At 47.8% G+C, this 25,271-nt stretch overlaps 2 protein-coding genes across 3 annotated transcripts in view; one reads left to right on the top strand and one right to left on the bottom strand.

Moving 5' to 3' along the window:
* Tceanc2 (transcription elongation factor A N-terminal and central domain containing 2) overlaps positions 1-24,995 on the bottom strand; it is a 40,161-nt gene extending 15,166 nt beyond the window's left edge. Inside the window, exons 1-3 of the mRNA XM_004671333.2 lie at positions 24,795-24,995; positions 23,233-23,376; positions 13,559-13,700 (exon numbers count right to left, since the gene is read on the bottom strand). Coding sequence (XP_004671390.1) covers positions 13,559-13,700; positions 23,233-23,334 — 244 coding nt within the window. The 5' untranslated portion in view covers positions 23,335-23,376; positions 24,795-24,995. The remainder of the gene's footprint in view (positions 1-13,558; positions 13,701-23,232; positions 23,377-24,794) is intronic.
* A 256-nt stretch (positions 24,996-25,251) lies between these two features.
* Positions 25,252-25,271, top strand: part of Tmem59 (transmembrane protein 59) — a 27,975-nt gene continuing 27,955 nt past the window's right edge. Inside the window, exon 1 of one of the 2 annotated variants that reach the window (XM_012951913.2) lies at positions 25,252-25,271. This exon is cut by the window's right edge and continues 254 nt beyond it. The gene's annotated coding sequence lies outside the window, so the exon portion shown is untranslated. The other variant, XM_004671334.3, reaches the window with a different exon arrangement.

The following is a 25,271-nucleotide window of genomic DNA, read 5'->3' as shown; positions in this document are numbered from 1 at the left end:
TGTAAACCAGCTGACAGAAAGCTGGAAGAAGCCATTCTGCATGCAGTTCAATGGGAGAGAGAGAAATCACCAGTGAAGATACTCAACAGTGGACACTGCAAGCCTTATATTTGGCCAGTCAGGCCAAATGAGCCAACAGGTACAATAGCGGCACGTCTGTCATGGTGGAAACCAACTGCCCTCTAGTTGGACTGGAGGCCCGCTCCATGGGAGGGAATACATCCCTGATACTGAAAACCTACAACAGGGGTAGTCATGAGCCCTAGGGGTGTAACGTCTGCTGCTGTCTGACTAAATGTATATACTATGCTCATCAAACTGCCCAGTAAGCACTTACCTTAATGTTCATACCCTTATATTAATGCTACTCTCACTTTTGGTAGAGAACCTTCTCTTTTCAGATGGCAGTGACCTTGGGATGACTCAGAAGGCACCATGGTGCTGAGAAGTGACAGAGGAGTGCTCAGCACTGAAATATCTCTATCACACCTTCCAAGGCTCAGGATCCATTGCGGAAGAGGTGGTGGAAAGAATGTAAGAGCCAAAGGAAGGGTAGGACTCCTTACAATGTGCTCCTCCAGACACAAAATGGCCTTGCTCGCGAGATCACAAAGGGACTTTATGGTACCATTACTAAGTCAGCTTACTGTGCTGTGCCCTTCGATGTCCCCCATGGCTCATGGGCTAAAGACTCGAGTCCCAGCTCACGACACTGCTGGGGAGCGATACAAACTTTAGAAGGTGGGGCTTAGGTGGGAAACGGAGACCCCTTGGACACCCCCATTTGTTCCTCTTTGTCTGTCTGGTTCCAGTGCACACAAGGTGAGTGGCTTTGCTCCACCATGTTCCCTTGCTCTGCTTGGCCATGGCCCAGGGACAAAGAAGCCAAGGGACCTGGACTAAAACTCCTGAAGCCACGGCCAAAGTCACACCTTGCCTCGTTGGAGGTGGTTCTCAGGTAACGGCGCAGTGAGGGAAAAGCCGCTGACTAGTGTGACCTTAGGACAACCCCGCGTTACCTGCAAGACGCTATATTCCGCCTTACAGGTAAAGTGGACCCAGTGGTACCGAGAGGCTAAGTAACTTAAGAGGCAGGGTGGGCTGGAGAGATGGCTTGGTGGTTAAGTCATTTGCCTGCGAAGCCTGTGGACCCAGGTTCGATTCTCTAGGTCCCACGTAGGCCAGACGCACCGGGTGATATGTGTATCTAGCATGCATTTCCCCCAGCAAGACCCTGATGTGCCTATTCTCCCTCTATCTCTCTGCTTCTTTCAAATAAATAAATAGAAAGAGGGCGTCGTGGCTCACGCCTTTCGTCCCAGCATTCGGGAGGCAGAGGTAGGAGGATCGCCATGAGTTCGAGGCCACCCTGAGACTCCGTAGTGAATTCCAGGTCAGCCTGGGCTAGAGTGAAAACCTACCTCAAAAACCCAAAAATAAATAAATAAATAGAAACAAAATATTTTTTTTTTTAATTGAAAATGAAAGGGCTGGAGAGATGTCTTAGCATTAAGGCACTTACCTGTGAAGCCTAAGGACCCAGGCTCGATTCTGCAGGTTTCATGTAAGCCAGCTGCATGTGGTGGCGCATGCACCCAGAGTTCGTTTTCAGTGGCTGGAGGCCCTGGCGTGCCCATTCTCACACTCTCTCTCTTTCTCCCTCTCTTAATAAGTAGATAAACAAATAAATAACGGCCTCTGGTGATCAAATAGTCCTACCTCCTTCCCATTCCAGGCTCCCCAAGGTTTTCCCCAAGGTTACAAGTTGGTCAGTAGCTACATCAAGGAAGTTAATGATCTGCAAAGAAGTCATTATTTGCTCCATGAAGTTTACGTTTTGGACGTGGGCGGTGTCCTGGCTAGTCTTACGGCCTGGGCCGGGTCCCCTGGGTTTAAGGTAAAGGGGTTTCTATGTCCCAGTGCATTGTTAAGACGAATTCCAGCCGGGAAGCAGTCTTTTGCTCATGTAGCAGGCATTATGAAATAGGTACTAGGTGTCTCGGGCCCTGTGCTGGGGATAGAGGGGGTGGGAAGGAGAGAAACACAGAGAGAGAGAGAGGAGAGAGAGAGAGAGAGAGAGAGAGAGAGACAGAGAGAGAGGGGGGAACACTATACACTACACAGGGCCCAGCCCTGCACTAGGGAACTGCAGGCTAAGCACAAGGGAGACCATTGTTGGAGTTGCCTCCTTGTTGCTCTTTACCAGAAGCAGTTTATGGGAGGGAGGGCTTAATTTTGGGCTTGCAGATTCCAATAGGAAGCTGGCTCACTTCACATATCCACAACAGAGAGAGAGAGAGAGAGAGAGAGAGAGAGAGAGAGATGCTAACAACAGCAAGGGCGAGCAGCCAGAGCTTAAACCAGCTCTCTGCACACCTAGTGGGCATTGACTCAAGATCCACCCCCGGGGAAAAAAACCTCAGCAGGCAGGAGCCTGCTGGAGACTTTAAGATGCTTAATTCCCGAGGTTACGGGGAGGGAGGGGCGGGGCACGACATATAACTGTATTCATTTTTAAAAAATTTTTTGTTTATTTTTATTTATTTATTTGAGAGGAACAGACAGAGAGAGAAAGAGACAAGGAGAGAGAGAGAGAATGGGCGCGCCAGGGCTTCCAGCCACTGCAAACGAACTCCAGACGCGTGCGCCCCCTTGTGCATCTGGCGAATGAGGGTCCTGGGGAATCGAGCCTCGAACCGGGGTCCTTAGGCTTCACAGGCAAGCGCTTAACCGCTAAGCCATCTCTCCAGCCCCCAAATATTTGTATTCAAACCACCACAATAACTAAACACCTAACACCAAGATAACTCTGTTATCAAAGACACTGAAGCGGGACTTCAGGGAGGCCCCAAAAGGACAAAACAAAAAACAATTCAGTGGCCAGGGAACACCTCAGAAAAGGCAAAGTTTATTCTGTGCCCTGTCTCAAGGAGACAGGACCTAGCACAAGAGGTCAGGCGCGGTGGCGCACGCCTTTAATCCCAGCACTCGGGAGGCAGAGGTAGGAGGATCATCGTGAGTTCGAGGCCACCCTGAGAACCCACAGTGAATTCCAGGTCAGCCTGGGCTAGAATGAAACTCTACCTCAAAAAAAGCAAAAACAAAAACAAAAGAGAAAGAGGGCCAGAGAGAAGGCTTAGCAGCTAAGGCACTTGCCTGCAAAGTCAAAGGACCTGGGTTCAATTCCCCAGGACCTACGTCAGCCAGGCGCACAAGATGGTGCACGTGTCTGCAGTTCGTTCGCAGCGGCTGAAGGCCCTGGTGAGCCCATTCCCTCTCTCCCTTTCTCCCCCTCCTTCTCTTTCAAATAAATAAAATTAAAAATAAATAAATAAAAGGTTTAAGGATGAGATGAGATTAGCTTCAGTTTTCCAAGTTGGTTCCAATCTAATCACGTCAGTCTATTAAAGTAGAACAAAAAATAAAAAGTGGAGACTGACTCTCAAATTTTAAATGGGGAGAAAGGGGACCACAGGCCAAGGAATATTGGTATCTTTTACAAAAAGTACTGTACTGCCCCCACCCCAAACATCCAGAATAGAATGTGGCCCCAGTAACACCCGCTATTTAGCTTTCCATGTTTTCTCAGGTCTCAAGAGGTGGCGGGACGCTTCATGAACCACATTAATACTGTCACTGTCTGGCTTGCGCTCAGTTGCTTTAAACTCTTCAGGCCTCTTCAAGCTCCAATTTTCCCATTTGCAAAACAGAGACCATAATTACCACGGCTCCATGGAATGGTCGCAGAGGGGTCGGCTGGGTGGCCCCCACGTCAACGGCGTTTTTATCATCGAGGTGAGCGGCGGACCACTTTGCCAACCATGACCGTGTCAAAGGAAGGCATCCCTGCCACCCGGTCAGTATGACTGGCATAAGCCTTCCCCGTGGGCAGCGCTGCCCAGGGGCGCAGGCCCGCTCACCAGGTGTAACCCTGGCACCTCAGCTGTCTGCTTGAGTGTCCCCTGCTCTCTGGCCTTCTCTATGATAAAGGATCTACTCACAGAAGCTCCATGATCGGAAAGCCCAAAGACTTTTTTTTCCCCCCAGCTGGCTCTCAGCTTCCCTGGGCACCTGAGAACCTTGGGACACTCACTGCCTTGGCCTCTGAAGACCTCTCCTCCCAGGCCCGCGGCTCCCTGCACCGTCCTTCCTCTCTCAACCCTAACTGCTGCACCGCCCTGCCTCTCAACCCTAACCACTGCACAGCCCTACCTCTCTCAACCCTAACCACTGCACAGCCCTACCTCTCTCAACCCTAACCACTGCACAGCCCTGCCCCTCTCAACCCTAACCACTGCACCTCCTTGCCTCTCAACCCTAACCACTGCACAGCCCTACCTCTCTCGACCCTAACCGCTGCACAGCCCTACCTCTGTCGACCCTAACCACTGCACGGCACTCCCTCCCTCTCTCGGTCTCCCACTGGCTGCTGACGGCTCCTCTTCCCACACCCCTCACCAAGGACTTCCTCCAGGCCTTGACCTTGCAGGCCCCTTATTCTTTCCTTTTACTGGGAGAATTCATTCACTTAAGAAATTTTATTTATTTATTTTTTTTTATTTTTTATTTTTTGGTTTTTTTCGAGGTAGGGTCTCACTCTGGTCCAGGCTAACCTGGAATTAACTCTGTCATCTCAGGGTGGCCTCGAACTCATGGCAATCCTCCTACCTCTGCCTCCCGAGTGCTGGGATTAAAGGCGTGTGCCACCACGCCCGGCTAAGAAATTTTATTTTTTTAACTACTTATTTATTTTATCTTTTACTGGGAGAATTCATTAACTTAAGTAATTTTAATTTTTTTAACTATTTATTTTTATTTGACAGAGAGAAAGGGAGAGAGAGAGAGAGAATGGGTGCGCCAGGACCTCCAGAGAGTGCAAATGAACTCCAGACGCATGCACCCTCTTGTGCATCTGGCTAACACGGGTCCTGGGGAATTGAAACAGGGTCCTTTGGCTTTACAGGCAAGCACCTTAACCGCTAAGCCCTCTCTCCGGCCCATCATTTTATTTCTTAAACTATTTGCTTAAATTTTTATTTATTTTATTTGACAGAGAGAAAGAGGGAGAGAGAGAGAGAATGGATGCGCCAGGGCCTCGGGCCGCTGCAAGCGAACTCCAGATGCGTGCGCCCCCTTGTGCATCTGGCTTACGTGGGTCCTGGGGAATCGAACCTGGGTCCTTTGGCTTTGCAGGCAACCGCCTTAAACTGCTAAGCCATCCCTCCAGCCCCAAATATGTATTTGCAATCGAAAGTTCTCATCTGAGCCTCAGTTCCCATGTCTTCAATTTCCTGCTGGACAAAGAGTTTAACATGAGAGCAAAATGCTAAGGAAACTGACAAAAATAGAAAGAGCGGGAGAAACTCCACTTAAGGTATAAAAGAAAGCACTGAATTCTGATTTAAAAGAGGTTAAGTTTGAGCAGATGGCAGAGGCCATGAGAAGGGCCAGTAAAATAAAAGGCACATATGGCTGCAATCCAGGGCACAATGCTGTCGGCCAGCTGGGAAGGAATTCTGGGGTCTCCCTGCTTCTCCAGCTCTAGCCCCACTCTGTGGCCCTGGATTGGTCACTTCAAACTGAGGCAGGCAGAAAAACGGATTTATGAATCTCATCGAAATCAAGAGAAAAAAAAAAAAATACAGCTTTTACCAGTCAATAAGCAACGAATGTAAACGATTTTTTAAAAGCCGGGCGTGGGCTGGAGAGATGGCTTAGCGGTTAAGCACTTGCCTGTGAAGCCTAAGGACCCCAGTTCGAGGCTCGGTTCCCCAGGTCCCACGTTAGCCAGATGCACAAGGGGGCGCACGCGTCTGGAGTTCGTTTGCAGAGGCTGGAAGCCCTGGCGCGCCCATTCCCTCTCTCTCCCTCTATCTGTCTTTTTCTCTGTGTCTGTCGCTCTCAAATAAATAAATAAATAAAAATTTAAAAGCCGGGCGTGGTGGCGCACGCCTTTAATCCCAGCACCAGGGAGGCAGAGGTAGGAGGATCGCCGTGAGTTCGAGGCCACCCTGAGACTACATAGTGAGTTCCAGGTGAGCCTGGGCTAGAGTGAGACCCTACCTCAAAAAAAAATTGGAGCTTGAAGAGGCATGCACGCGTGTGTACTCGTGGGACGACGCACTTGTGAAGGTCAGAGAACATCATCCAGGTGTTCTGCACCACCTGTTCTGACACGGGCTCTCTTGCCTCTGTAAACAAACTGCCGGGCTGCACAGAAACATCAGAGTTGCTGCCTGCAAGCTTTGGGTTCACCTTGCTCTTGCCTTCCATGGTGCCCTGGATTTGAAGCATGTACGAGGCCCTCTGCATCGGGTTTATGTGGATTAGCCACTGAACCTTTACCAAGCCCAAGAATGGAGATTGTTAAAAATATATTTCATTTTTGTTTATTTATTTATTTTCCGAGGTAGGGTCTCGCTCTAGCTCAGAGTTGACCTGGAATTCACTACGGAGTCTCAGGGTGGCCTTGAACTCATCATGATCCTCCTACCTTTGTCTCGCGAGTGCTGGGGATGAAAGGCATGTGCCACCACACCTGGCTTTCATTTTTATTTATTTATTTATTACAGAGAGAGAGAGAAAGAGAATGGGCACGCCAGGGCCTCTAGCCACCGCAAATGAACTCCAGATGTGTGTCCACCATGTACATCTGGCTTACATGGGTTCTGGGGAATTGACCTGGGGTCGTTAGTCTTCACTGGAAAATGCCTTAGCTGCTAAGCCATCTCTTGGGGTGGAGTATTTTTTGTTTGTTTGTTTGTTTGAGGTAGGGTCTCACTGTAGTCCAGGCTGACATGGAATTCACTATGTAGTTTCAGAGTGGCCTTGAACTCACGGCGATCCTACCTCTACCTCCCAAGTGCTGGGATGAAAGGCGTGCGCCACCACGCCTGGCCACCATTCCATTTACGAATACCAAACTTTTCAAAAGAGTTTTCTCGGAGCCAGGCATGGTGATGCACCTCTGAGACTACATAGTGAATTCCAGGTCAGCCTAAGCTAGACTGAAACCCTAACCTCAAAAAATCAAAATTATATATCTCTCCCTATCTATCTATCTATCTATCTATCTATCTCTCTCTCTCTCTATCTATCTATGTAATCTATCTATATTTAATTCCTAGACCAAAACCGGTGAGCTCACAGCTAAAAATCAACAAGCACCACACGAGTCAGCAGAAATGATAGGCCTGCAAATCTAAGCAGAGGCTGGGGAGATGGCTCAGTGGTTAAAGGTGTTTCCTTGCAAAGCCTATGGGCCTGGGTAACTCCTCAGCACCCACATAAAGCCAGACAGGCATTCATTTGCAGAAGCATGAGACTATGGCATGTCCCCCCATACGTGCAAATAAATAAATTAAAAAAAAATAAGTCTTCAAGCACCACGAAAACCAACAGTCAGCTACAGGCTACAGAAGAACAACACAGAAAATGTTCCAAGCAATAAAAGGCACTGTCTCGGGAACGTGCAATCCCCAGGCAAGAGTCAGACCTAGAGGAAAGAGAAATGAAAACTTTTAAAAATGAAGAACAAGGGCTGGAGAGATGGCGCAGTGGCTGAGGCGCTTGCCTGCAAAGCCAAAGGACCGAGTTTGACTTCCCAGAACCCACTTAAGCCACATGCCCAAGGTGACGTAATGCGCACAAGGCGGCACACGCGTCTGGAGTTCGTTTGCAGTGTGGCTAGGGCCATGGTGTGCCAATTCTGTCTCTCTCTTTCTCAAATAAACAAATAATAAACAAAATATAAAGAAAAATAATTTGACAGCAAGCAGAATAACATGGAAAACAAGATTCACAAGAAGGGCTGGAGAGATGGCTTAGCGGTTAAGCGCTTGCCTGTGACGCCTAAGGACGCCAGTTCGAGGCTCGATTCCCCAGGACCCACGTCAGCCCTGGTGAGTCTCTTCTGCTGCTATTCACACCTTGTATAATTAATTGCCTTTCAAAGTGTACCAAAGCCGGTCGGATGTAGACATCAACTGGAAGGAAGTGATAATGTGTCACTTCTGAGATTAAGCTATAAAAATGTGGAAGCTAGCCGGGCATGGTGGCGCACGCCTTTAATCCCAGAACTCGGGAGGCAGAGGTAGGAGGATCACCGTGAGTTCTAGACCACCCTGAGACTACATAGTGAATTCCAGGTCAGCCTGAGCTAGAGTGAGACCCTATCTGGAAAAACAAACAAACAAACAAAAAATGTGGAAGCCAGGCATGGTGGCACACACATGTAACACCAGTACTTGGGAGCCTGAGGCAGGAGAATCACAAATTTGAGGCCAGACTAGGCTACGTAGCGAGATTCTGTCTCAAGAAACCAAAACAAGGGCTGGAGAGATCTTAAGACGCTTGCCTGGAAAGCCGAAGGACCCAGGTTTGATTTCCCAGGACGTACTTAAGCCACAGGCACAAGGTGGCACATGTATCTGCTGTTCCTTTGCAGTGGCTGGAGGCACTGGTGCACCCATTCTCTCTATATATATCTGCCTCTTTCTCTCTCCAATAAATAAGTAAATAAACATACTTTTTTTCTTTGTTTGTTTTTCTAGGTAAGGTTTCATACTAGCCCAGGCTGATCTGGAATTCACTCTGTAGTCTCAGGATGGCCTCAAACTCACGGCGATCCTCCTACCTCTGCCTCCTGAGTGCTGGGATTAAAGGTGTGCGCCACCATGCCCGGCTAGTATTTTTAATGTATTTTTTAAATTATTTTTTAAAAAATTATTTTGCTGGGCGTGGTGGTACACGCCTTTAATCCCAGCACTCGGAGGTAGAGGTAGGAGGATCGCCGTGAGTTTGAGGCCATCCTGAGACTACAGAGTGAATTCCAGGTCAGCCTGGACCAGAGTGAGACCCTACCTCGGAAAAAAAAAAAAACAAACTAACAAGCTAAGCATAGTGGCGCATGCCATTAATCTCAGCACAGGCAAGAGGTAGGAGGATCACTATGAGTTCAAGGCTACCTGAGATTACATAGTGAATTCTAGGTCTGCCTAGGCTAGAGTGAGACCCTGCCTAGGTAAACCGGGTGTGGTGGCACACACCTTTAATCCCAGCACTCAGAAGGCAGAGGAAAAAGAACAGCTGTGAGTTCAAGGCCAGCTTGGGCTAGAGTAAGACCCTACCTTGAAAAAAAATAATAATAAAAATAAATAAATCAGGGCTAGAGGGATGGCTCAGCAGTTAAAGCATTTGCCTGCAAAGCTAAATGATCACAGTTCGATTTCCTAGGGCCCACATAAGCCAGATGCACAAGGTAGCACATGCATCTGGAGTTCGTTTGCGGTGGCTAGAGGCAGCTTACGATGTGCTTCTGGCCTTGCGCATTCTATGCAAAGAAGACGTCAATAACTATCTGCCCCAAACAACCTACAAGACAGGGGACAATGAGGAATGCTGAAGACTGGAGAATATGGGTGCTGGAGAGATATGGCTTAGCGGATAAGGCGCTTGCCTGTCAAGCCTAAGGACCTAGGTTCAACTCCCCAGGACCCACGTAAGCCAGATGCACATGGTGGTGCATGCGTCTGGAGTTCATTTGCAGGGGCTGGAAACCCTGAGCGCCCATTCTCTTCCCCCTCCTCCTCTCTCTAATAAATAAATATAAAATGGCGCATGCCTTTAATCCCAGCACTTGGGAGGCAGAAGTAGGAGAATCGCTGTGATTTCGAGGCCACCCTGAGACTCTGTAGTGAATTCCATGTCAGTCTGGGCTAGAGTGAAACCCTACCTCGAAAAACCAAAAGACAAAAAAACAAAAAAACAAAAAAACAAAAAAAAAACCTAAAAGGATTAAAAGAGGGCTAGAGAGATGGCTTAGTGGTTAAGGCGCTTTCCTGCAAAGCCTAAGGACTAAGATCGATTCCCCAGGATCCATGTAAGCCACATGCACAAGGTGGCCCAGGCATCTAGAGTTTGGTTGCAATGTAGCCGGAGGCCCTGACGTGCCTATCCTCCCTCCCTCTCTCTTTCTCCCTCCTTCCCTCTCTGTCTCTCTGAAACAAGTAAATACATATATATTTTTTATTTTATTTTAATTTTTGTTGGTTTTCTTTTTGAGGTAGGGTCTCACTCTGGCCCAGGATGACCTGGAATTCACTATGCAGTCTCAGGGTGGCCTCGAACTCACAGCGATCCTCCTACCTCTGCCTCCCGAGCGCTGGGATTAAAGGCATGCACCACCACGCCTGGCTAAAAAAAAATATTTTTTAAGACTGGAGAATATGAACATTCCCAGGCAATGACCCCAATGAAATCTTCCACTCGTACCCGAACCAAAAGCAAGAAACACCTAACATTTCATATACTCTCCAGCTCAGGGAAGGTGTAAGTCAAGGTTCAAATGCTGAATGGTCTCCACCTCCTCCTGAGTTTATTTACCCCACTGGAATTTTATGATGATTGCTGAGCTGCAGTTTCTGAACATCGGACACACCCATGCTTAAAAGCATTCCCAAGTGTGCTCAAAGGTCGGGCAGAAATGATTTTAAAAAGCTATCACCTGTTCTGCATTTGTAGGACAATTCTAGCTTATTATCTTGAAATTTAAGATCAAATCATACATGGTATTTGTGATATGTGCCTAAATAGGAACACAGGCATGCATTTACACACACACACACACACACACACACACACACACACACACACGGGTCATAAACTATTAATCACTAGTACCCTCTACTGGGGGAAAAGACCTCTGTGCTCGTGTGAATGGACTTACTGCCCTCTAGTGGCCACAACCTATTCAGACAGAAGAGCTGGCAGAAGATGGGGAGTCTCTCTTTGGCTCTAATGACAGGGTTTCTTTCTTTCTTTTTTTTTTTAATGTTCTTTAAGCATCTGATTTTCTCGGATTCTGGTTTAGATAACAGGGGTTCGACTCTAAAACTCTTGAGGGCTCCCTGGGGATCCCGCACAGCCCTTGCCAGCTGTTCGTGCCGGCGCGGAGCCGCTCTCTCTCCTGCTTCTCGAAAACGGGGAGGTCAAGGGGAGGCAGGGGAGGCACTAGCGAGGGCAAGAGGAGCAGCTGCGACAGGCGGCCCCGGGGCTCCCTGGGGAACCGGGAGCAGCTTGAGTGACACATGGTGATGCTCTCCTGCACAGCACCCACAGCTGTGGGCTGCACAAAACGCCAGTTCAACCCCAGTCCCTCCCTTACCTGCGCAATGGCTCCAAAGCTACCCTAAGATGAGGCGGCAGATGTCACCGTCCCCAGCCTGACAAGTGACTGTCAGTCACTGAAGACAGCAAGTTTCTCTCAATACTGAACTGAGAGCCGGGCGTGGGGGCGCACGCCTTTCATCCCAGCGCTCGGGAGGCAGAGGGTAGGAGGATCGCCGTGAGTTCGAGGCCACCCTGAGACCACATAGTGAATTCCAGGTCAGCCTGGGCTAGAGTGAGACCCTACTTTAAAAAAAAACAAAAAAAAAAAAACGGGCTGGATACTGAAAACCTACAACAGGGGTAGCCATGAGCCCTAGGGGTGTAACATCTGCTGCTGTCTGGCTAAATGTATATGCTATGCTCACCAAACTGCCCTGTAAGCACTTCTCTTAATGTTCATACCCTTATATTAATGCTACTCTCACTTTTGGTTAGAAAACCTTGTCTTTTCAGATGGCACCATGGTGCTGGGAAGAAGTGACAGAGGAGTGCTCAGCACTGCAATATCTCTATCACACCTTCCAAGGCTCAGTGTCCATTGCGGAAGAGGTGGCAGAAAGAATGTAAGAACCAAAGGAAGGGTAGGACTCCTTACAACGTGCTCCTCCAGACACAAAATGGCCTGGATATCCATGACCTCACAGTGCCTGACACTACCTACACAAGACCAACATAATAGGAAGAAAAGGATCAAGGTTCAATTTTCCAGGATCCACAATACCCAGATGCACAAGGTGGCGCACGCATCTGGAGTTCATTTGCAATGGCTGGAGGCCATGGTGCGCCCATTCTCCCCACCCGCCCTTTCTGTCTCTCAAATAAATAAATAAAATACATTTGTTTAAAAAAAAAAATTAACTGAGGGCTGGAGAGATGGCTTAGAGGTTAAGCGCTTGCCTGTGAAGCCTAAGGACCCCGGTTCAAGGCTCAGTTCCCCAGGTCCCATGTTAGCCAGATGCACAAGGGGGTGAACACGTCTGGAGTTCATTTGCAGAGGCTGGAAGCCCTGGCGCGCCCATTCTCTCTCTCTCCCTCTATCTGTCTTTCTCTCTGTGTCTGTTGTTATCAAATAAATTAATTAAAAAATAAAAATTAAAAAAAAATTAACTGAGAGCCAGGTGTGGTGGCGCACACCTTTAATCCCAGCACTCGGGAGGCAGAGGTAGGAGGATGCCCCCTCCAACAACTGAAATGCCACTTCTTCTGTGAATCCTTTTTGGGACTCTCCAGATGGAAGTGACTGCTCTGTCCTTTGTCACAGCATAGAGGTTCTCCAGGTCAAAGCAGTGTGGAGAGCCTTATCTCACGTGCTTAGTTATAACGCACTGTATTGCTCTGATCTATACGCTGCCACCTCTCCCAACAAACCCCACCTCCTTAAGGTCACGAACCATCCATATCTGAATCACTTTATTCACATTTAGCATCAAGCTACAGATCATTTCATCAGTTACCAATCTACGCTATCGGGTGACTATGGAAACAGAACATAAAACTTTTATAGGGCTGGAGAGGGGGCTCCACGGCTAAGGCGCTCGCCTGCAAAGCCTAACGACCAGAGTTCAATTCCTGAGGACCCGCATGAAGCCACACACGTGAAGGGGCGCACACGTCTGGAGTTTGTTTGCAGTGGCTGGAGGCTCTGGTGTGCCCATTCTCTCTCTCTCTCGCAAATAAATATTAAAAAAGGGGAAGGGGCTGGAGAGATGGCTTTGGGGGCTAAGTCGTTTGCCTGCAAGGCCTAAAGACCCAGGTTTGATTCCCCAGTACCCACATAAGCCAGATGCACAAGGTGGGGCATGGATCTGGAGTTTGGTTGCAGTGGCTGGAGACTCCGGAGTGCTCCATTCACTCTCTGTATCTGCAACTTTCTCTCTCAAATAAATTAAAAAAAAAAAAAAAACTTTTGGCTGGAGAGATGGCTTAGTGGTTAAGGTATTTGCCTGCAAAGCCAAAGAACCCAGGTTCAACTCCCCAGGACCCACAAAAACCAGACGCACAAGGGGACACATGCGTCTGGAGTTCATTTGCAGTGGCTGGAGGCCCTGGCGCACCCATTCTCTATCTGTCTCTCCTTCTCTCTCTCAATTAAATAAATTTTATAAAAGTAAAAAAAAACTTTTATAGCAACGTGAGGGAATAATTCTGTATCTGTTAAATCGAGTAAGAAGTCTGGGATTTGTGTTTTGTCTATTTTCACCTCGTTTTTCTGGAATGTTTTACCACACATTACAAAAGCACAGAACTACAGTCACTGGAGAGTCTCCTAAGCCATGGCTCCTTCCCCGACCCAGTGTGCAAGGCACCGAGAGATCAGAGAACTCACTCCTTGAAGGGAGAAAGGCAGGAGACAACAGAGAGGTTCTTTTCCACCAAAGTCATACTGTACCTATCCGTGTGGATCTTAACACTTCTCTGGAGGGGATTTTCTTCTTTAATTCTTGCAAGGCTTCGACTAGATTCTCTGTGGTTTGATCGGGAATCTCCAGCATAGTTTTCCACCTTTTTATGTCTTCGATAACCACAACTCTCTGAGACAGAGAAAAAAAAAAAAAGTCATTTGGAAAATGGAATATTTTCATTAGAAAGACATATGCCTTCACCTGAGCTAATGGCTCTCCTATTGACGTATGAATTATTGATTATGACCTGAACCAAAGAGCAGTGCGTCTGATGGCCCCAAATGATGGGTAATTGCTTAAAAGCAGGCCCTACTTACTGCAAATAAGGAAGAGAGTTGCATCTATTAGGAAAAGTGCAACTTTTAATCTTACCATACCAGACCTGCTGGGCGCTCAGCAGTGGAGGTAGTGAGGAAGACGAAGGGAAGATGCTGCTGAGGTGAATCGAACTGATAGCTCACGACAAAATGTCTTAATTCACAGGCAACAATCCAGAACAGAGCGGCCATAATGGCATGTGTATTTCACAAAATAAATACACTTCAACCCAGCATGGTGATGCACACCTTTCATGCCAGCACTCAGGAGGCAGAGCTAGGAGGATCGTCGTGAGTTCGAGGCCACCCTGAGACTCCATAGTGAATTCCAGGTCAGCCTGGACTAGAGTGAGACCCTACCTTGAAAGAAAAACTCCCTCCAAACAGTTCCTCACTTCTCAGAGAAAACTCGTATTTTCTTTTTGAAAGAATTTTTTCCAGTTTGAACGCATACGTACAAAGAGAAATCCATTACTTGCAATGAAGGTTAATAGTTTGCCATTGCCCATTAAGAAATAATTATAGGGCTGGAGAGATGGCTTGGCGGTTAAGCGCTTGCCTGTGAAGCCTAAGGACCCTGGTTTGAGGCTCGGTTCCCCAGGTCCCACGTTAGCCAGATGCACAAGGGGGCGCACGCGTCTGGAGTTCGTTTGCAGAGGCTGGAGGCCCTGGCACACCCATTCTCTCTCTCCCTCTGTCTGTCTCTCTCTGTGTCTGTCGCTCTCAAATAAATAAATTTAAAAAAAAATTTAAAAAAAGAAATAATTATAAAATTGAAGTCCCTTTTCATCTTTCACCAAACTCCTTCCCTCCTTCTCCTCCAGGAAGAAACTATCATTTCAAGTTGATGAACATTTTTTCCATCAAGTACAAAATACCAGAAATTAAGGAATATGGGTGAAGGTGACAGAAAAATTCTTTGTATTATAATGAAAATTTTCTAGAGTTTTGAAATCATTTCAACTAAGAACTCTGGCTTTTTTCTTTATTTTTTTATTGACAACTTCCATGATTGTAAACAATATCCCATGGTAATTCCCTCCCTCCCCACTTTCCCCTTTGAAACTCCACTCTCCATCATATCCCCTCCTCCTCTCAGTCTCTCTTTTATTTTGATGTCATCATCTTTTCCTCCTCTTATGCTGGTCTTGTGTAGGTAGTGTCAGGCACTGTGAGGTCATGGACAGCCAGGCCATTTTGTGTCTGGGGGAGTCCTACCCTTCCTTTGGATCTTACATTCTTTCCGCCCCCTCTAAGAACTCTTTCTTTTGTTTGTTGTTTGAGGTAGGGTCTCACTCTAGCCCAGGCTGACCTGAAATTCACTATGTAGTCTATGGCTGGCCTTGAGCTCACGTTGATCCTCCTACCTATGGCCTCCCCAAAGAACTTTTTAATTAAAAAGGTAAAAGTGCCGGGCGTCGTGGCCCACGCCTTTAATCCCAGAACTCGGGAGGCAAAGGTAGGTGGGTCACTGTGAGTTCGAGACCACCCTGAGAATACATAGTGAATTCCTGGTCAGCCTGGGCCAGAGTAAGACCCTACCTTGGAAAACCAAAAAAAAGTTTAAAAAAGGTAAAAGTGTGGGCTGGAGAGATGGCTTAGCGATTAAGCTCTTGCCTGTGAAGCCTAAGGACCCCGGTTCAAGGCTTGATTCCCCAGGACCCACGTTAGCCAGATGCACAAGGGGCGCACGCATCTGGAGTTCGTTTTCAGTGGCTGGACGCCTTGGTGCGCCCATTCTCTCTCTCTCTTTCAGTCTCTGTCACTCTCAAATAAATTTTAAAAAAAGTTGAACTGGGTTGGAGAGATGTCTTCGTGGTTAAGGCCTGTGAAGCTGAAGTACCCAGGTTCGATTCTCCAGTACCCACAAAAGTCACATGCACAAGGAGGCGCATGTGTCTGGAGTTCGTTTGCAGGGGCTGGAGGCATCGGCATCTCCATTCTCTCTCTCTCTCTCTCTGTGCTTGCAAAATAAACAAAAAGGTAAGAGTGGCAGGCAAAAAAGCAAACTTGATTTTATAGTTCCAAAATTACAAGAGAAATCTTTTCTTAGATCACTATTCCCTGGGAGGGACAGTCAGGATGAGAAAGCAGACAGACGCTTCTAGGCAGTGGCGGTTGTTCCTTCATGCGGAGGCGGATGTGAGCTTCCCAACGTGAGTCCACAGGGCCTGTGTATTTCTTACCAGCCATTTCAGTGTGGTCTTGTGATAGAAAGGAACTCCTCAGAGCCTGCTCCCTCCCTTGGACTCCAGCCTAAAAGTCTGAGGTAAAGAAGGATGTCTACATATGCTCCTCCCCTATTTCCCAGTGCTGGCGTGTCCCCCCCCACCACCTGCCAGCTCTTGCTCAGCCTCTGGAATTGCAGCCAGGACAGGAAGGACACAAAAACGAGGCCCCTCCTCAGACTCTGGTGATCTCTGCTGTGATCCTCCTCCCCCTCAGACTCTGGTGATCTGTACTGTGATCCTCCTCCTCCTCCTCAGACTCTGGTGATCTCTGCTGTGATCCTCCTCCCCCTCAGACTCTGGTGATCTCTACTGTGATCCTCCTCCTCAGACTATGGTGATCTCCACTGCGATCCTCCTCTTCCTCAGACTCTGGTGATCTCCACTGCGATCTTCCTCCTCCTCAGACTCTGGTGATCTCTACTGTGATCCTCCTCCTCCTCCTCCTCACATTCTGGTGATCTCTACTGTGATCCTCCTCCTCCTCAGACTCTGGTAATCTCTACTGCGATCCTCCTCCTCCTCCTCAGACTCTGGTGATCTCTACTGTGATCCTCCTCCTCCTCCTCAGACTCTGGTGATCTCTACTGTGATCCTCCTTCTCCTCAGACTCTGGTGATCTCTACTGTGATCCTCCTCCTCCTCAGACTCTGGTGATCTCTACTGTGATCCTCCTCCTCCTCAGACTTTGGTGATCTCTACTGCGATCCTCCTCCTCCTCAGACTCTGGTGATCTCTACTGTGATCCTCCTCCTCCTCATACTCTGGTGATCTCTACTGCGATCCTCCTCCTCATCAAACTCTGGTGATCTCTACTGCGATCCTCCTCCTCCTCCTCCTCAGACTCTGGTGATCTCTACTGTGAGCCTCCTCTTCCTCAGACTCTAGTGATCTCTACTGCGATCCTCCTCCTCCTCCTCAGACTCTGGTGATCTCTACTGCAATCCTCCTCCTCCTCCTCAGACTCTGGTGATCTCTACTGCGATCCTCCTCCTCCTCCTCAGACTCTGGTGATCTCTACTGTGATCCTCCTCCTCCTCAGACTCTGGTGATCTCAACTGCGATCCTCCTCCTCCTCAGACTCTGGTGATCTCTACTGTGATCCTCCTCCTCCTCAGACTCTGGTGATCTCTACTGCGATCCTCCTCCTCCTCCTCAGACTCTGGTGATCTCAACTGTGATCCTCCTCCTCCTCAGACTCTGGTGATCTCTACTGCGATCCTCCTCCTCCTCCTCAGACTCTGGTGATCTCAACTGTGATCCTCCTCCTCCTCAGACTCTGGTGATCTCAACTGTGATCCTCCTCCTCCTCAGACTCTGGTGATCTCTACTGTGATCCTCCTCTTCCTCAGACTCTAGTGATCTCTACTGCGATCCTCCTCCTCCTCCTCAGACTCTGGTGATCTCTACTGCGATCCTCCTCCTCCTCCTCAGACTCTAGTGATCTCTACTGCGATCCTCCTCCTCCTCAGACTCTGGTGATCTCTACTGCGATCCTCCTCCTCCTCAGACTCTGGTGATCTCTACTGCGATCCTCCTCCTCCTCAGACTCTGGTGATCTCTACTGTGATCCTCCTCCTCCTCAGACTCTGGTGATCTCCTCTTTATGCTGTGGTCCTCTCTCAACCTGCAGGTATTAAAAGCTATCTCTTCCACACAGGCTGACTTTTCAGTTCCTTGCAGTGATCACACTGCTGCTGACAATTCACCTGTAGCACCTACGATGTGGGCAATGCTTCGCCAAGCCAGTCCCTTCGGGCCACTCTTGAAAGTCCCCCAGCTATGAATGAAACACTGACATGAAAGAAAATGGATAGAACTGGAGATTATGTTAGGTGACATTAATCAAACTCATGAGACAATCATCAGCCAAGCACTTAGAGGAGAGGTAGATGTACGTGGATGCCAGTGAGTCTGAGGCCAGTCTGTGGTAGAGGGACACCCTACCTCAAAACAAAACAAAGACAGACAGACAGTCAAGTATCACATTTTCTCTAGACTTGTGTGTGGACAGAGAAAAGAGAGGAGGGGTGGAAAGTAGAGTATGACAGGGGAAATAGAGCTACAAATGAAAAAGGAGTTGGGGGGAGGGAGGAAATTACCACGGGAGATATATTTTTTTAATTTTTAAAGTTTTTATATTAGCATTTACCATGGGATATTTTTTTATAATCATGGAAAATGTTAATAAAAATTTAAAAATAAAAGAAAAAGGAGTTGGAACAGGGAGTATAATGGAATATATATGACATGAAAGCAAAAACAATTTGGCCGAGGGAGAATGGAGGAGGTTGGTAAGTAAGAAGTATCATGGGCTGGAGAGGTGGCTCAGAGTTTAAGGTGTTTGTGTGCAAAGTCTAACAACCCGGGTTCGATTCCCCAGTATCCATGTAAAGCCAAATGCACAAAGCGGGATATGCATCTGGAATTCGTTTGCTACCCATTCACTCTATCTCTCTCTGCTTGGAAATAAATAAATAAAAGCTTTAAAAAAAAAAAAAGAAGTATCATGATATAGTGTGGTGGTTTGATTCAGGTGTCCCCCATAAACTTAGGTGTTCTGAATGCTAGGCTCTCCAGCTGATGGCAATTAGAAATTAACACCTCCTGGAGGTGGTGTTTGTTGGGGGCGGGCTTATGGGTGTTACAGCCAGTGTCCCCTTGCCAGTGTTGGGCACACTCTCCTGTTGCTATTGTCCACCTGATGTTGGCCAGGGGGTGATGTCCACCCTCTGCTCATGCCATATTTCTCTCTCTCTCTCTCTCTTTTTTTTTTGGGGGGGGGGGAGTTTTCAAGCTACGGTCTCACTTTAGCCCAGGCTGACCTGGAATTCACTATGTAGTCTCAGGGTATCCTTGAACTCACAGTGATCCTCCTACCTCTGCCTCCCAAGTGCTAGGAATAAAGGCATGCGCCACCACGCCTGGTTTCATGCCATAATTTTCTCCTGCCATCATGGAGCTTCCCCTCGAGCCGGTAAGCCAAAGTAAGCCTGTGCTTTCCCCACAAGCTGCTCTTGGTGGGCTGATTTCTGCCAGCCGTGCGAACCTGACTGCGACATTTATGTATGAAGACATATAATGAAACTTGTTACACTGAATGCTGACTCAAAAATATTAATGATAGGGCTGGAGAGATGGCTTAGCGGTCTTTCACCAGGTACAGATCTGGCCTCTTTGTTGATTAGTTCTCGGAACCGGAGCCAAGTTCTCCAAGAGAAACCACCACCCCTAGCGTTCTGTCTACAAAGGACTCCCCTCTCCTCTCTCCGGTGAACGCCAACCTTCTTTGGAGCATGGTAGGTTCGGGATTCTAAAACCGGCATTCAGGGCTGGAGAGATGGCTTAGCGGGTAAGGCGTTTGCCTGCAAAGCCAAAGGAACCAGGTTCGATTCCCCAGGACCCACGTAAGCCAGGTGCACAAGGGGACGCATGCGCCTGGAGTTCGTTTGCAGCAGCTGGAGACCCTGGTGCGCCTTTTCTCTTTCTCCATCTCTCTGCCTCTTTCTCTCTCTCAAATAAACAAACAAATATAAAGTTCTAAGAACTGGTGCTTGTGTATGACCCTCGATAGTTCTAACAGGCATGTCCAACCTTTTGATATTGTGACAACACATCAGCATTTACAAAGTTCACACTCAAGAACCATTTGAGGGCTGGAGAGATGGCTTAGCGGTTAAGCGCTTGCCTGTGAAGCCTAAGGACCCCGGTTCGAGGCTCGATTCCCCAGGTCCCACGTTAGCCAGATGCACAAGGGGGCGCACGCGTCTGGAGTTCGTTTGCAGTGGCTGGAAGCCCTGGTGTGCCCAATCTCTCTCTCTCTCTCTATTTGCCTCTTTCTCTCTCTGTCTGTCACTCTCAAATAAATAAAGAAAAAAAAACTTTTAAGAACTGTTTGAGTTACAATAAAAACGATGGGTACTTTTTTTATTTCTTTTTTTTTTTTTGGAGTGGGCACCCAGATTTTTTTTTTTTTAATGAGAGAGAGAGAATTGGCACGCCAGAGCCTCCAGCCACTGTAAACAAACTCCATATGTGTGCACCATCTTGCATGCGTGTGTGACCTTGCACATCTCATTTACGTGGGACCTGGAGAGTCAAACATGGGTCCTTAGGCTTCGCAGGCAAGCGCCTTAACCACTATGCCATCTCTCCAGCCCTGTCTGCCCTTTCTTTTCTTTTTTTAAAATTTTTTTTTATTTTTATTTATTTATTTGAGAGCAAAAGACAAAAAGAAAGAAAAAAAATGGGTGTGCCAGGGCCTCCAGCCATTGCAAACGAACTCCAGATGTGTGCGCCCCATCGTGTATCTGGCTAACGTGGGTCCTGGGTAATCGAAGCCTTGAACTGGGGTCCTTAGGCTTCACAGGCAAGCGCTTAACCGCTAAGCCATCTCTCCAGCCCTGTGTGCCCTTTCTTTTCAGGTGAGGAGCCCAAGGCACAGAGAAGGAGCAAGGAGAGAGAGAGAAATAATGGGGGCAACAGGGCCTCTAGCCACTGTAAATCCACTCCAAATGCATGTGCCACTTTGTGTATCTGGCTTTATGTGGGTACTGGGGAATCAAACCCAGGTCATTAGGTTTTGCAGGCCAAGTACCTTAACTTAACATCTCTGCAGCTCCCATGGATTTATTTTTATTTATTTATTTTTGATTTTTCGAGGTAGGGTCTCGCTGTAGCCCAGGCTGACCTGGAATTCACTATGCAGTCTCAGGGTGGCCTCGAACTCACGGTGATCCTCCTACCTGTGCCTCCCGAGTGCTGGGATTAAAGGCGTGCGCCACCACGCCCGGCCCAGTCACACTTTCTCATAAACCTGGGACTGCTGGTTTTTTTTTCAGTTAGACTGGCTGACCAGCAAACCCCAGAATCAACCATCTCTGCTCCCCTCAAGAGACTGGGGTTACTAACGAGCATGGTCATGCCTAGCTGCATGTGTGGGTTCAGGGTAAATCAGGCCCTCTTGCTTGCATGGCAAGCGCCCTTACCTGAGTTCATCTCCCCAGCCTAGATTGCAATCTTAATGCTGTTTTCTTGCAACCAAAGAGGATCCTTTAACAATGGAAAGTCTAAGCATCCTCTTGCCTATCATACCTGAGGAAATATGCAACGGCCAAGCATCTAGGGAAGCCAGTAAAGACAGGATGGAACTAAGAAGTAAGGGAAGCAGAAGAGGAGAAGAGACTATCCTTGCCATATTTTGCCATTAATATTTGGTCATCGAACTGTAATTGCCAATGAACTACCAGAAATCAGGATCCCAGAGGTTTCCATTCATTCCACAATACAGTATCTGTCCCTATAAGTTGTTAGCAAATGATATTGAAAAAGATAGTGAGTAAATAAAAGTGTGCCAGTGATATGGTGACTTAAAAGAATTATATTTCCAGTCAAAACACAAGAATAACTTGTTTTAAATTTATATTTTGTGAAGCCAATATGTTATTTTTATCTCCCAATAAATGAGGCAACTATTGTTCACTCCACCTAGAAAAAAAAAAAAAAAATCCCATGGTAATTCCCTCCCCCCTCCACTTTCCCCTTTGAAATTCTATTCTCCATCATATTACCTTCCCATCTCAACCATTGTACTTATATATGTACAATATCAACCTATTAAGTACCCTCCTCCCTTCCTTTCTCTTCCCTTTATGTCTCCTTTTTAACTTACTGGCCTCTGCTATCAAGTATTTTCATTCTCACGCAGAAGCCCAATCATCTGTAGCTAGGCTCCACATATGAGAGAGAACATGTGGTGCTTGGCTTTCTGGGCCTGGGTTACCTCACTTAGTATAAGCCTTTCCAAGTCCATCCATGTTTCTGCCAATTTCATAACTTCATTTTTCTTTACTGCTGAGTAGAACTCCATTGTATAAATGTGTGATTTATTTATTTTTTATTTATTTATCAGAGAGAGGACAGAGAGAGAGAATGGACACTCCAGGGCTTCCAGCCACTACAAATGAACTCCAGACACATGCACCACATTGTGCATCCGGCTTACGTGGGACCTAGAGAATTGAACTTGGGTCCTTAGGCTTTGCAGGCAAGTGCCTTAACCGCTAAGCCATCTCTCCAGCCCCATCATACTTCATTTTACTAAAGCAAATTCTCTCACCTGACCCCATGGCTTGATGATTCTGCTAACCTAGCTAGCCAGCTGGCCCTAGGGACCTTGTCTCTGCCTCTTGAGCACTGGGATTACAGGCAGGCTGCCACACACACCCAGCATTTACATGGATGCCGGGAATCCACACTTTGAAAATACTGGATAACGTCATCACTTATTCCTTACTAGGGTTTTACAAAGCATTTAGAACCATATTTGGAGCTGGGCGTGGTGGTGCACACCTTTAATCCTAGCACTCTGGAAGCAGAGGTATTAAGATCGCTGAGAATTGGAGGCCACCCTGAGACTACCTAGTGAATTCCAAGTAAGCCTGAGCTAGAGTGAGACCCTATCTCAGAAAAAAAGAAAAAGAGGGCATGAGGGATGGTGTAGCCGTTAAGGCACTTGCCTGCAAAGCCTAAGGACCCAGGTTCGATTCTCCAGGTCCCATGTGAACCAGATGCACAAGGTAACACAAGTGTATGGAGTTCATTTCCAGTGGCTACAGGCCATGGCAGACCCAATTCTCTCCCCCCCCATCTCTAATAAATTTTTTTTTTTTTTTTTTTTTTGAGGTAGGGTCTCACCCTAGCCCAGCCTGACCTGGGATTCACTATGGAGTCTCAGGGTGGCCTTGAACTCATGGCGATCCTCCTACCTCTGCCTCCCGAGTGCTGGGATTAAAGGCGTGCGCCACCACGCCCGGCGCTAATAAATTTTTAAAAAATTAAAAATAAAAAAGAATCATATTTGGTACTTTAACATTTCTAACAGGCAAAACTTTTAACCAAAGCTGAGGTGGGGTTATCCTATTAGCTAGCAAATATATCCTAAAGCCAGATTAGTACAGTGCAGAAGGAATTAACAAATAGAAGTCTGTACAAGGTATATGGGAAAGTGAAGGAATTAAGAAGCCCTGAATGGAATGGTGGCAAGAAGAGTGTCTTGACTGTATCTTGTATCACAGTCCCTCGCTCATTTTTCTCTAGTCCCCAATCCCTTCTCACCTTCAAAGATTCAATCGTGGCTTGCTTGTAAACCTTTCCACCAGACTCTTTCTTCTGTGGGCTATTCTGGATTCTAGGTGTTCGAATGACAAACTTATCCATTGTGATGGGACTCCAACTACGTTCTGATGTTTGAGGTGTACACTGTTCAAGAAACAGGGCAGGAGAGATGGCTTAGTGGCTAAGGCGCTGGCCTGCCAAGCCTAAGAACCCATGTTTGACTCTCTGGATCCCACGTAAGCCAGAGGCACCAGGTGAGGCAAATGCAAGGTCGCACATGCCCACTAGGTGGCGCAAGCGTCCGGAGTTCAATTACAGTGGCTGAGGCCCTGGTGCACAATTCTCTTGCCCATGTTCTCTGGTCTAAAAATAAAGACAGCAGATTCTGAAACTTCATCAAGACAGCACAGATGTGTATCCCCAGGTAACATAGGTTTTCTGGAAACATTTCTTAATTATGAGAACTCTTGAGTGGCATTTACAGGAAGTAAAACTTCGTCTGGTGGAAGAGATCTTGTCTGAAATTATGCTATAGAGTTACTTCCTAGAGCCTGGCATGATGGCCCATGCCTTTAATCCCAGCACTTGGGAGACAGAGGTAGGAGGATCACCGTGAGTTCAAAGCCACCTTGAGACTACATAGTGAATTCCAGATCAGCCTCAACTAGGGTGAGCCCCTACCTCAAAAAGAAAAAATTACTTCCTAGATTAAGAAGTTCCTAACTTCCAGAAGAGCATGCTATGGAGGGGATTCCAAATACCCAACTGAAAGTTGAACCCTGTTGATTTCAAAACCCTCTTCCAACTTAGGCTGGGTTGGGTCAGGGTTAGGCTTCCAAGAAGTTCAATGGAACCTTTTTTTTTTTTAATGTTATTAGCAATTTAAGAGATCAAAAGGCAAATAGAGCAAAGGAACAGGCGCACCAGGGCCTTCAGCCACCGTAAACACTACCTTGTGCATCTGGCTTATGTGGGTCCTGGGGAATCCAACCTGAGTCCTTTGGCTTTGCAGGTTAGGGCCTTAACTTCTATCTCTCCCGCCCTTTCTTCTCTGTTTTTAATTTTAGAGAGAGGGAAAGAGAGCGAGAGAGAGAGCAGCATTGTCTTATCTTTACTTATTTGAGAGAGAGAGAGAGAATGGGCACGTCAGGGCCTCCAGCGACTGCAAACTCCAGATGCATGCTCCTCCATGTGCGTCTGGCTTATGTAGGTCCTGGAGAATCAAACCTGGGTCCTTTGGCTTTGCAGTTAAGTACCTTAAAGGCTAAGCCATCTCCCCAGCCCTCAATGAAACCTTTTTTTCTTAAACAACAACGACACCCCCCCCCACCTGCAGCTTCTATTCCAAAGGTTTACCTAGAACCCCAACCAGCACCCTCTGAACCCCCACCATGGCCTGTGGCAGGGTCCTCACAACATTAGCAACCGTGTCCACCAACGATTGCTCTGTGGTCAGAGGACCTTTACTAACGCATGGCTGCGAGGCTCGGATCCCCATTGCAAGAAGAAACCCCACCCTCGGGAAGAGACACCCCCAAACCACAGCTTGAACTGAGACCCACCAAGAAAGGCAGTCTGCAAAGAGCTGCGTCCCTACGTCCTCCAGGACTCTTCAAGCCGGGCCACGTCTTCCACGGGCGGGGAAGAAGAAACTATTTTCAACTCTTCCTCTCAGGTTCGCTCCCCCACCCCCAGCCCTAGGACTCGGTGGAAGAGGGGGGTTCCTCTCCGCCACGAGCCACCGGCGCTCGGCCACCCAGAGAACTACAACGCCCAGAATACAGCGCGGGAGAACTACAGCGCCCAGAATGCACCGCGCGCCGCCGCCGGGTTATGCGTGTGTCTGTGTGGGAAGGAGGAAGCGGCCAACACGCGCCCTGCCCGGACGCGAACTACAACTCCCAGCATACCTTGCGAGCGGAAACGCGACAGCTCTTCCGGAAAAGCCCCACCACCACACACACACACAGAGTTGGGGCGGAAGTAGTCTGGATGGGCAGGCCCGTGGAGGCGGAAGCGGCGGAAACCTCCCCACCTCC

The sequence above is a fragment of the Jaculus jaculus genome, chromosome 21 (assembly GCF_020740685.1).
Source record: "Jaculus jaculus isolate mJacJac1 chromosome 21, mJacJac1.mat.Y.cur, whole genome shotgun sequence".
Taxonomy (NCBI): domain Eukaryota; kingdom Metazoa; phylum Chordata; class Mammalia; order Rodentia; family Dipodidae; genus Jaculus; species Jaculus jaculus.
Note: the sequence above shows the minus strand (reverse complement) of the source record. Positions and strands in the feature narration are given on the sequence as shown.